At 40.7% G+C, this 12,153-nt stretch overlaps 1 protein-coding gene across 2 annotated transcripts in view; it reads right to left on the bottom strand.

Annotated features, from left to right (window-relative positions):
- adam28 (ADAM metallopeptidase domain 28) overlaps positions 1 to 12,153 on the bottom strand; it is a 15,209-nt gene continuing 3,056 nt past the window's right edge. The window contains exons 6-22 of one of the 2 annotated variants that reach the window (XM_061766735.1): positions 11,835 to 12,018; positions 11,367 to 11,429; positions 11,117 to 11,188; positions 10,774 to 10,943; positions 10,338 to 10,419; positions 9,358 to 9,491; positions 7,917 to 8,094; positions 5,968 to 6,057; positions 4,195 to 4,390; positions 3,958 to 4,063; positions 3,725 to 3,881; positions 3,553 to 3,633; positions 2,781 to 2,874; positions 2,563 to 2,668; positions 2,365 to 2,461; positions 2,184 to 2,279; positions 1 to 980 (exon numbers count right to left, since the gene is read on the bottom strand). In XM_061766735.1, the coding sequence (XP_061622719.1) occupies positions 948 to 980; positions 2,184 to 2,279; positions 2,365 to 2,461; positions 2,563 to 2,668; positions 2,781 to 2,874; positions 3,553 to 3,633; positions 3,725 to 3,881; positions 3,958 to 4,063; positions 4,195 to 4,390; positions 5,968 to 6,057; positions 7,917 to 8,094; positions 9,358 to 9,491; positions 10,338 to 10,419; positions 10,774 to 10,943; positions 11,117 to 11,188; positions 11,367 to 11,429; positions 11,835 to 12,018 (1,939 nt within the window). In that variant the 3' untranslated portion in view covers positions 1 to 947. Of the gene's footprint in view, positions 981 to 2,183; positions 2,280 to 2,364; positions 2,495 to 2,562; positions 2,669 to 2,780; positions 2,875 to 3,552; positions 3,634 to 3,724; positions 3,882 to 3,957; positions 4,064 to 4,194; positions 4,391 to 5,967; positions 6,058 to 7,916; positions 8,095 to 9,357; positions 9,492 to 10,337; positions 10,420 to 10,773; positions 10,944 to 11,116; positions 11,189 to 11,366; positions 11,430 to 11,834; positions 12,019 to 12,153 lie in introns of both variants that reach the window. The other variant, XM_061766734.1, reaches the window with a different exon arrangement.

A 12,153-nucleotide genomic window follows, 5' to 3' on the forward strand; every position in this document is an offset into this window, starting at 1 on the left:
TTGGATTATTTTTTTTTTAATTGCCTTGTAATGCCATTTAGATATTACCAAAAAAATTAGTAACATGCACTCATGGAGCACATAATGTCAAAGCACAGTGTGTAAAATACACACTTTAGGTGGCTTTCTTTCTGGACAATTAATTCAACCCAAATCTCTCTTTGCCTGAAGAAATCTGCAACTCCTGGTTCAAAATAGTGATGCCACCTTCACTTGTTCCCAGTCCTTTGCAATCTACAAATGACTACAATCCTGTTTGCATTGCAATTCTGTAAAAGCTGTAAATCTGAGGAAAATATGGTCCCACAAGGTGTAGTTTTTTTGTTTCTTTTGCACTCCAGCAGCTTTGTGAAACATCCACTGAATTCCTTTTGAACCATACATGCTCACGTTAACCCAATACAAGACGTTCCACCGTTTTTACCAAATGCTGGTGCAATATAACAAATACAACAATTAGAAGTTTTTACACTTGAACCTGAGAGTGACTTGATCAACGAAAACAGGCAAAGGCTGGTAATAAGTCAATTGTTGTGGTTGTTTTTGCTACATTTAACAGTGAAGAAAACTGATAAATTGTGTTGTACAGAACCATTGTTGAATTTACATTCAGTACAAAATGTTTCGGTTAAAAAAATACAAACTCTAAACAATTAGAATGTAATTGCAATCATACAATACTGTTTGATAAGTACAGTCACTGGCAAAGTAAGGGATCGGTTGTTTTGACAAAATAAAATAATAATAATAATTATATATATAAAATGGCTCATTTAAGAGGGTTAGTCCTGAGTCCTCAGTGTTCGACCCAGTACAGTCCATTTAGCTCCTCTGTGCCTCAGACTGCACTGCAGTAAGACCCACCATAACGAATAACTGTGTTCCAAGGAAAAGGTGGGTCTTTCCCTCTGGTTTTAGTCCTGCTGGGAGTTTTGCAGTGTCTGCCATTAAACCTTTGGTGGAGGTACTGGCCTTAGTGCCTTTTGGGCAAAGAAAGAAAACATCTTATAGCACACAATATATTAAAATTATTGAACATTTATTATTCGAATAGTCTCATTCCCACTCTCCCATCACATATGACCCAGTGTCATGTCTGTGCTACGAATAGATTTATTGGAGCAATGCTGCCACTGACCTGTTATAACTTGATGGTAAATCAGTAGAGTCTAAACCTCAAAGTGAATTGTGACTGGTGGACTATTGTATTTGAGCTTTGTTTATTCACCTGCTAGTTCGCGGGCTATTTCCTGGTCCGTGGTGGATGACAAACAAGCAGTAACATGAATATTGGCGGTGGCAAGTCAATTGATGTCATAATGCAGTGATTCCCACCCAGTGTGAGAAATCATTGCGGGTGCCGCGGGCAATTATCTAAATCCACTTAATTTATCTGAATTAATATATTACTTTCGAATATCTTTGTTCATCTATGTATGCCAGTGACTTATAGTGACAAGCAGAACCATTAAATGAAATGCTCTTCCATTAGAAGGCAGAAGGTACAATAAACCTGTTTGTCCACCTGTTGCTATCCTGCAAGTATAAAAATTTGGTCCAAATTTCCCACTGCTTAAGTCCATTTGTGAGTAAATTGAGAAAAGATCCTAATCACTCTTTCAGCATTCAAACTCTTTGTGACATTTTTGTTTGGTGGTGTAACTTGCAATTTGTATTGTAGAATTAGTGGCTTGGCTCAATAAAGTTGAGGAAATACTGTCAAACTGGGTCCATCCATTCATTTTCTACCGCTAATCGTGTTCAGGGTTACGGATGGTGACCTGAAGCCTACAGGTGAATTTGGGCGAGAGGCAAGATACACCATTAACTGGTCGGCAATCCATGCCAGGGCACGTATACAAACATTTCACACTCAAATTCGCACGAATGGGCTTCAGTTCATATAACATGAATGTATTTGAAATGTGGGGGGAATTATATGGAGACTCAAAGAAATGGACTGTTTCTGCACCTAATTACAGCAATTACAGTAAAACAAAAAAGCTAGTGTTGGCACTTTTGCATTGTAATGTATCTACTAAGTTATACTACAATATATATATATAAATATATAAAAATCACCCATCTTGGTGAAGTTGTTGCCAAGAAACGGAACTTGGAGATTGTGACTTTTGTTGACATTATTTACAAGGATTAAGTGAAAAAATAAAATAGAGCGTTACCTGGCGGACTTCCATGTAGTTGTTGCTTGCGGGATTTGGTCTGTTTGCTGCTGGTGGAGGTGGAGGTGGAGCTCCTTTGGGTTTTGGCCTCCCAGCCTCCAATTATCAAAGATTAACGAGATCATAATGCAGTGTGTACATATCTTATGGTAGTTTATCAAACGGTACATTTAAATGTTACCTGCGGCACTTGTGTGGGTGGACCGTGACCAACTGGGGCTTTGTTAAGACGGAAAGCAGAGCTGTCCACTGCTGGCTCCTTCCTTACTTTCTGTGTACTGTTATATAAAAATGCCATTTTATCCTGTTGGCTGCAAAAAGCTGTTTTTATAGTGGCATTTCCAAGTTGCGTTCAATAAAACGTTTGATGGCAAGTTACGTTGGTAACATGGAGCTCTGTCGTTTTTTCCAGACGACGCCCACGACGGCAGCAATAATCCCCAGAATCACAAGTGAAATTGTCACTGCGATGGCAGCGGCCGCTCCTGCAGAGACACAAAAATGAGCCTTTCCATATGCATCGGTGCGAGCTATACGTGAATTTTCTCAGGAGTTCTATTAGACCATTTTTTCCCCCTAATAAATAACTGCAGGTACCATTGGAAAGAGAACTGAACTCCTTGTCCTTGGAACTGCACGAAGGAGGAAACCAGCCAGGCTCACACTGACACTCACCTCTGTGATTACACACCTGAGAAATTGAAAGGAAAAGAGCGTCATAAGGAAAAAAAAAAAAAAAGGTCGATGTTGGCTACACTGTAAGAAATACCTGTAGGAGTACAGTACAGTGAAACTCCATAGGTGGATGTAGTTCTGACATCTCGGGTTTAGTTGCCCTTTAACACAACCAGTCGCCTCCCCAATGCATCCAACACATAACATAATATATGTAATTTATTGTTGAAGTAAATATGTAGCGGTTAGCTTTTTATACTTGTTTGACAGTTGCTCAAAATATTCTCCACATATATAATGTATCGTTAGTTCATATACCGGTTAAGAAAGTTAAAATGCTACTTAAAACATTGTCTGTACATTTGGTAAAGGTTTTATCTTGGTCACAGTTTGACCCTGCAACAGATGATTTTTATTTATATTAGTTCCTATGGGAATAATATTGAAGCTATTGATGGTTTACATTAAACAATGTCCCTGTTTCCACAAATGATAAATAGTTTGTCTAGCATTTTGTACCCGTACTGTACAGAATGTAAACCGGACCGTGAACTTCGAACCAAGGAGCGTACCGAGCTGTTATTTTTGGCCGAGGCAAACCGGCCACCTTAGGGCAACAACTGCGACGGTGTGGCCCACGGTAAAAACAAGTTTGACACCCCTGCCCTAAATGTACAATATATACTGTACCTACCGCATGGCCAGGACATTTTGCTGAACAGTTTGTGTTTCTGTAAGCAGTCGGAAGATTCACACATTGATTCTCGCTGCACACCTGACAAACAAGACTATCACGTTAGAGACCAAAGTTGTTCACTTTTAAACGACACTATATTGAAAACGGAGTAAAGAAAAACGGGTGCTACCTTTCTGTCGCCACATTTGGTCCCGGTGTCCACCTGGCCATAATCTTTAGTGTATTCTGCAAAGAAAGCTGCTTTGCATTCGCCAATCCTCACCATGCGACCGTAGTTTGGGTTCTCGTTTCCATTCTGACAGAAGAGCTTCCCACAAAACACATCTCTGCAATGCGCGTAAAACATGTATGCGTGACACACATTACTAGATCTGATTCTCCAAACGAAGGCAGACAACTCACTCTTGCTGGCAGGGGATGTATTGCACATTCGAGGGACGTTTGCAGAAGGCATAGTAAGTTCCTCTGGTGTTCTGGTTGTAGCAGTAAGGAGGGGCCTCTTTGGCACCTAATGACACATGAGATTGTCAATTTGTTTGATGTCTGCTGCTTTGACTGCTCATGAAATCCTAATTTCCTTTTAAATGTGCAGTTGAGTCAGAACATGCACATAACAAGTCAAGGAACATGGACACTTACTTGAGGCATACATTTTGATGCACTGGTCTGATCTTTTTGGACACTGGCCATTGTAACAGTAACCAGAGCCTTTATCGCATGGTAAGCCATTTACATTGAATACATCCTCAGGACAGGTGGCACTTTCTCCATCACAGTATTCTGCTAAGTCACACTCATCCTGCTTCCTCCGACACTCCCAGGATCGCGATAATATCTGCGGAGAGAACAGGGCCGATTGCTCTTTGATTAGGACATGTGGGTGCAAAATTGTATTTTCCTTTCTCTTTTATGGACCACTTGGATCGTGGCAACGGCAGTGATCAAAGAGATTCTGCGGCTAAAGTCATGCCTTCGAGGCTGGAGTGGAACAGTATGGTCGTGATTTGGGGAGTTGAATACATCAGGTGGGCATGTTTAGTACAGTGTAGCCTTGGTGGAAGTATTCTAGTCCAATGTTGGAACAACAGATTGAGTTGGTCCATATTAACATGACTGTTCTTTCTTCCTAGCATGTGTCAAAGCAGGGTGTGCAAAGTTTTTCCTTCAAGGGCTTCGTACAGAAAAATCGAAGCATGGAAGGGCTACTGTGACATTTGTCGACTTTATTAAACACGCTAAAACCAAATGCATTAAGCAACTGCTACATCACAGCTTTCTGTTAAAGGTGATAAGGCAAAAAGATTTTACAGGGACTCGCGGCCCTGTATCCCAATTGAATGGTTCTGCCCTTGCCCTGAGCAGATCTCCATATTCACAACCAAAACAAGAGCAATCTATAGTCAGCTGACAATCTTAAAAGCATAGTTTACTTGAGGATCATAATCGTGAATGTGATATGTTCACAAATTTAGACCTTGACACAGAGCAGAAAGACATGTTTGCTTTTGAAAATCTTTATTCCTGAGGCATTATAAGGACAAATGTTAGAACTATTTTAGTTGTAAGTAGTTTCTTTGCATATCTCTTTAAAAGCAATTTGTTGTTATTATCATTATTAGTAGCAGTAGTAGTAGTCAGGTGCGTCACAACCTGTCCCCCACTTTTTCAACATCCACACCCAATAGGGTTGTGGGTCATGTCAAATGTTAGTTTTTGTATATGCCGCCAGCCGCTAAAAAATCGACGGTGGGCCGCAAATGGCCCCCCGGGCCATAGTTTGGACATCCCTGAAGGGAAGGTTAATACAACGCTATGATATGACGCATTTGTCTCGTATAACTCCCAGAACACAGAAAATACAATAACTACTGAGTCATGAATTTCTGTTTTTTGACTGTGACTTTGTTTGGCTTATGATTGGCTGATGTCAGTGTCCAGGCTGTACTTCTCTTGCCCATGAACCTAAGGAGGAAAAGCTTCCAAGAAAATGGATGGACTTTGGATTTTTGTGGCTCACTGTGCACATCGATGAACATGGTTAACCCTTTAACACCCCCCACAATGAAAACATTGCTTGCTTTTGATATTCCGATTGGGAAGTTGTAACAGCAATAAAATCTACATTTTTTTAAAATATAATATGAGCTTTTAACCAAGGGTTGACATGTCACTTGATGCTAAAAAAACACACACACACTTGTGGAAAAATGGAAAGAATAGTTACATATGACACCATTAAAAAAAAAAGATGCGCCTTGCTCAAAGGTTTTTGTATGGCTACTGGGTAATGGCTAAACAATAGACGTTTGACTCTTTGGAGTTTTATACTGCTTTCATTGGAGCCCACGAGACGTAACACACGCACCACATCATATAATTGACGGACATTGATTTTACCACAATGTTGCTCACCTTGCACTTGTTACAGCATTCCCCTGCAGCACACTGGGAGCCCTCACTGAAGATGCAAGTGGTTGCATTACAGCACGGGTCGGTGCACTCCTATGAAAAGACATTGCTCCAATCATTATTGGACTGGAGGTACTGTTCAAACATGATCAGCAGACACAATGGCAGAACATTTTGAATTTTGAAGCAGAAATAGAAAAATTAAGGTTTTGACCGTCTTTCTTTTTCACCTTCAGCTGATAAAAACCTGCAGACTTATCAGAGTACATTTAAGCAACAAATCTGAACACGTTCACAGCTTGCCATAAGTCTCACTGGAATGTGCAGACACAGACAGTTCTCAATTTTCATCATGGATTGTGGAAAAAAACATTTCTTGTGCAAACAAGACAAAATTTAAAACAAAGACCCAAGTAGCAACACATCACCCTGAGGCTTGTTACAAGCTTTGGAAGCTAAGTAAACAAAATAATTAAATAACCATTCCATCAAAACATTAACACTTAAAAATGTGTCTCTGTCTGCCTTTTCACATTCTTCAACGCCCCTGCGCATACAAGGACGATATAGATTCTTCAAAGTTGTTAGTAGAACAATTGAAACTAATAAATATTCCAGCAGAAGCTAGTCGGGTTTTGAGCTTGACTTCATACATTCAAATGTGATTACAAAATTAGACAGTAGCCAGACACTATATAGCTTAACCAGCAAATAGAATACATTAAAATTATGTCTTTTTGTGGGGAAAAAAAGAATATTTGGACTCATATCATTTGAAAGTTATGGAACTGAATCACAAGTGTTACTTCATTTAGCCATGAGAGTGTCAAAGACACCTAATAATAAAATAGCAATAGCAATTGACTAACAATTTGGAAATGTGTTTGTTCATGTCAGACTCGTGATGGTACCTGGGGGGGGGGGGGGGGGGGGGGGCTTTTGACAAGGGAAGCAATGTGCTCCACCTTATTTTCTTATTTGAGGAACATTTCAACACACCAACACTGTTGCAAAATTCCCCAGAGAGAACCCGCCTACTCCTTTTCTCCAGCCACACCTCGGATGCTATTTAACCTCGAGATCAGTGGTTCTCCACTGTTGTCACCCTGGGACTCACATTCTCTATTGTTGCAAAGTTGTGATCCACTTTTATAGAACAATAAAGAACGCTTTATTTAAAAAATATATATATATATATTTTTAAAAAGCCTCTGAAAATACATGGATTGTTTATTGTATTTTCAAACAGCATTTCAAATGCGGTTGATCATATGTGCCGCCAAAAGAATATTGCTCGCCATGACGTCCGCTAAGCCAGAGGCGGAGCTGCACTCTATTTGTTTACGGAGTAAATTAGCTGCTAAAGTGCGAGGCAACTACACTTCCTGTTGCTCACCTAGTATGTTCCATGTGGGAACTTGGTATGCCTCTGGACTTCAGTTGAAAAAATCAAAATAAGAATATTGCGACCCATTTTTGGGTCCCGGCCCAAAGAGCGGATGTATACTGCAGAGTTCAAGTGGTACAATTTGGATGATTATCATGGCATATAAAGGGCTATCAGATCAGAATTAGGTTTCATTCATTAAAAATCATCATCATAGCAGATATCGGATGCTCCAGGGATTGTGACCAGGTGCATTGTCATGGTGAAACAGCCACCATTTGCCCTGCCACAACGTTCGCCTTTCTCGTGCACGGAACGAAGCCCACGCCGCGGGATCTCGAAGATGTGCTAGTTGATCGTTTGGCCCACATTGGAAGGGAAAAGCTAAAGTTCGGGTTTGAAATATATCTTTGGTGACGCGAGACATGGCACTTTTCTGACACAACTTTACGGTCAAATTGGCGTGTCAATTGAAATGTACATGGAAAAGAATGAATAAATACATGTAAAAATAAATGTATGCACTGTATGTATAAATCCAAACTAAGTAAGTGTGTGCATTCACCTTTTCAGTACCACAGTCGCACTGCTCTCCTTTCTCCACAAAACCGTTTCCACAGACAGAGGGCACCACCAGACTCATGTAGTCCGGCCTGTCCAGCAGACAGCCTGGGCTGCGGTCGGTCAAATATCTTTCATAGTTACTGCTGCTGCAGCTACTGAAGGCGCGAGGGATGTCCCAGCTGGTGGAGTGGAAGGCAAATATTGCGTTCATCCGATGTCCATTTGTGTCAGGGCATTGCCATTTTTCCATCGCGGAATGGATCGGTGCTTATGGCATTGGATATGATACTGTCAATCAAACGTTTGCCCACACCAGATTTTTCAAGAGAAAGGATATCATTGAATGTTTCAAAGTCTTTAAGCTAAGCAGCACAGTGATGCATGTGGATAGCACATCGGCCTCAAGGTCAGAGGTTCTGGGTTTGAAACGCATCTTTGTCGTCTGTATGTTCTCTCGGTGCTTGCAAGCATTTCCTTCAGGTACTTTGACTTCCTCCCATATTACAAATCGCAGTTTGAATGGGAGGATCTAAATTAGCCACAGGTGTGAATGTGACTGATGTGTGAAAGATTGTTGGTGTATATGTGTTCTGCGATTGACTGACGACCAGTTCACGTCTCTCGCCGCCTCTCGCCCCAAGGGCAGCTGGGATAGACACACATTACCCGGAACAGGATAAGCAGTAGAGGATGGATGGATGTTAAAGCAACAAAGTGCAGGAAATATTGATATGACCTTGGTCGAGAATGAGCCATTCAGTCTCTTTACTAACAGAGCTCGGTTTGCATTGCCAAGAGCCATGGACGCAGTGGACACAGGACTCAGTGGTTACCCTTTGTCACTTTCATTACTTTTGAGAACATTCTAGGCACAATCAAGGTGTCGAGGCTATCCAGTTTGGAGTCCTAGAAATCACTTGTATGCTATTTGCAGATGATGTACAATAGCTTCATCGATATATGATCCTTAGCATTTCCTGGGGTGGCGCATAAAAAGCTCATCAAAAGAAGCACCTCAAAAATCTGATGTCACTGTTCTCAACTGGAGAAGGCTGGATTTAGTCCTCTGAGATAGGGGTGTACCGGCTCATGGCTATTACCGGTACATGTACATATTTTTCAGTTAGTACAGTAATGTGTGTTAATAGCAAATGACAGAGGAAAGTGACGTTTCATGCCTGGTATTCAGTCGCAATGTGATGACAGTGATTACAATGTGTGTAATTGTTGCTGAGGTGCCGTGTGTTGTGTATTACAGTAAAAGAGAAAATGCATATGTGCATATGTGCAACACATAACATATACTTGACAAGTGTAAAAACGTATTAACCTGTGTTGGTCAGGGCTAGGCGATTGAAATTAAACGGTGGAGTCAACGGTTTAGTGAGCGTTCACTGTGTTGCATGCATTGCAAATGCAGCCACATTTTTGAGCTTCCTCACCTGAGGGCCGCAGCCATAATGCAGCTATCACCAGAGCAGGCACAAGCACTGGAGTCATCATGATTCATGCCGAGATTATGGCCCATCTCGTGGGCCAGCGTGGCCCCCACAGCAATGGCCCGACTATTATGGTCCTGTGAGACACACGCATCATTTTCCTCAATCTTAACGTCAGGAAGTCAGCTTCCTCAATCGGCCGTGTTCCCCTTTATTTTAACCACCGTGAATTTATGTTTTCGTAAGTTTTTAGCTTGAGTTTTGCAACTCATGAGAAATATCACCTTCCCTAAACAAAATCTTGCTGTACAGAAGCAAGTGCGGGAGTTTTGGTGAAATGTGTGTAATGCCAAATTTTTGTTTTTGTTTTTTAAAACATACTTTCTAAGCTCTAAATACACTTTAAATGCAAAGCTACTACTCAGAATATAGCACATTTAAAATTGAAGTTTGAAACTTTCATTGTAATTCCTTACAGAACAACACCACTGCAGTAATAACGTCTAGCTGTTGTTTTTAAGGCAAAGATTTTTTCTTCTTTTTTTATATTTGGATTTATGCCAATAACACATTGTACACATGTACATTGTGAAAAGTGATTATTTAGTATCTGGCAAATAGTTATTGTGAGTGTCTTTTGTACCTACTGTGAAACCAGACAAGAGTTGTTTCTTCTGAAAACAAGGAAGAATTTTGCGACAACTACTGCTTCAGTTTTGCATGTTGATGAATAGGGCCAATATTTGAGGTTCTTTGTGTTTCCATGCATGCTAGTTTGCATAATTCATGTGTAGACTCAATTAGTTTATTTCTTTGTCTTTTGAGATTATCGTGCATGCACAATCCTCTCTGACATCTTTTGATCCTCTGCTCAGGTCAGCCAAAGATTAAATCACCACTTGACCGAGCATCTGTCCTCCAAGTATTTAAAATACGGCGTACTTCCACCCATATTTAGTACAATAATTTATTTATAGGCTTACCTGCACGACCCCGACAGAATGACCTGAACAGAGAGTCCCGATGTATGCCAGTCCCACTGTTGCTCCCTCAAAGTCAATACCACTGAAAAGGGAAAAGAAACATTTCCAATAGAAGGTCGGACTTCAAAAGCAACTTGTCCTTGTCATCCCAAAACAAAAAAAACCTTAAAAAAATCTCCCTCTTTTGTCCTGAATAAATTAATTAACATTGTGTGTGTGTGTGTGTGTTTGTGTGTGTGTGTGCGTGTGTTACAGGTCTTTTGGACTTCCACTTTGTGGTCAAAGTTAATCAGTTTCAGAGTCAACAAATACATGGCACCAGGAAATGTGTACGATGGGTATATTTGATTGCTGGTGGTCATGATTTATCCTGACTCAGGAGATCCCCAAACCTTATGAATTCGATCACAATTCTATTAAAACAAAGCATTCAGACCTGATAAGATGCGCATTGTCATGTTTTTTTCTCTTGACCAGCACAGAATTCCTCCATGTCATGAAAGCATTTAGATTATTTCCAGCTGGAGGAGTGATCGAGATCAAGTCACCATTGGACCAGATCTCCAGCCCAACAAGTGCAATGAAGGTCCTCAAAGGCTTGTATACCTGCACACAACACCAAAATGAGGTTGCCAGAATCATAAAATATACTTGTTCATATAGTTTCTACATCCTGAGCACCGCTGTTGCAAAACACGGCAATAAACTGTCATACAATGTCATCAAAACCCCAGAGGCCAGTGCAGGAGGTTTCATTGTTTGAATGAGCAATGACTCACTGTGTTGACAAAGTTGACGATTTCAAATATCCTCTTCCTCAGCTCTGTTTGATCCCGCTTCATCTTCACATACTGAAACGGAATTAGCATTTTTGTGCAGGTTCACACCTCATTACTCATAGGAGGGATATATGCAAATCCAAACATAGAGGATATAGGAAAAAGAATGTATGTACAACTGGCGGTGAACTAAAAAGATTAGATGGACTCAAGGAAAAAAAAAATAAAGTTACATTATGTGTAGTCCTACCTCACGGTTATCAGCAACAAGGTAGAGCTCGATGTATTTCTGTTGCTGAACAATAGATATGCCCTGAAAGACAATAAAAACGTCAGAAAATTTGTCTTGGTGCTCATGGCTGTGGATTTCTATAAATGTACCAATAAAAAGGTCAGCCCAACTTAAACTAAAGTCGTAGTTGCATCGAATTTCTGAGAAAAAACAATTTCATGATTTCAACAATCTTGAACAAAGGAGATAAACGAGTGCTGATAAGTCGTGTTACAAAACACACAGAATTTGAAGGTGATCTCGACTGTGACCTGTGCCTCCAACAACAACTAACTAAATCTCTGTGGTACAGACAACTATGAAATCCAATGTCTGTCCTGGGTTGACAGGCAGGATTAGTAACAATTTCAATTTCTTTCTTGTGACTTCCACACAGTATCAGAGCCTATATCATGCATACAAGCGTCATGAAAGTGGTTGTCGAACCGCTGATCTGGAGCGACTGCGGCTTGTTGGGGGCTCGAAATCTGTGCTCCATGTAGTGTTGGTGACACCGCACACTGCAGGTGTGCGGTCCTCCTCGTGAAACTTCGTCACGGCATGATCCCCTTCATCATCACCAGCGAGGGGCTCGATCAAGTACCTCTGGGCTGCTGTCCTGAAATAACCCCTGAAATAAAAAAATTAAAATTGAGAAGTATCAGAGGCTTCGACAGCTTCATTCCTCAGAGATGATCACTGTTGCCGTATAAAGGTCAGTGCCAAACAGTTTGATGCTCGATGAAAACACATTACGGGTAAAAGG

The sequence above is a fragment of the Phyllopteryx taeniolatus genome, chromosome 3 (genome assembly GCF_024500385.1).
Source record: "Phyllopteryx taeniolatus isolate TA_2022b chromosome 3, UOR_Ptae_1.2, whole genome shotgun sequence".
Classification (NCBI taxonomy): Eukaryota; Metazoa; Chordata; class Actinopteri; order Syngnathiformes; family Syngnathidae; genus Phyllopteryx; species Phyllopteryx taeniolatus.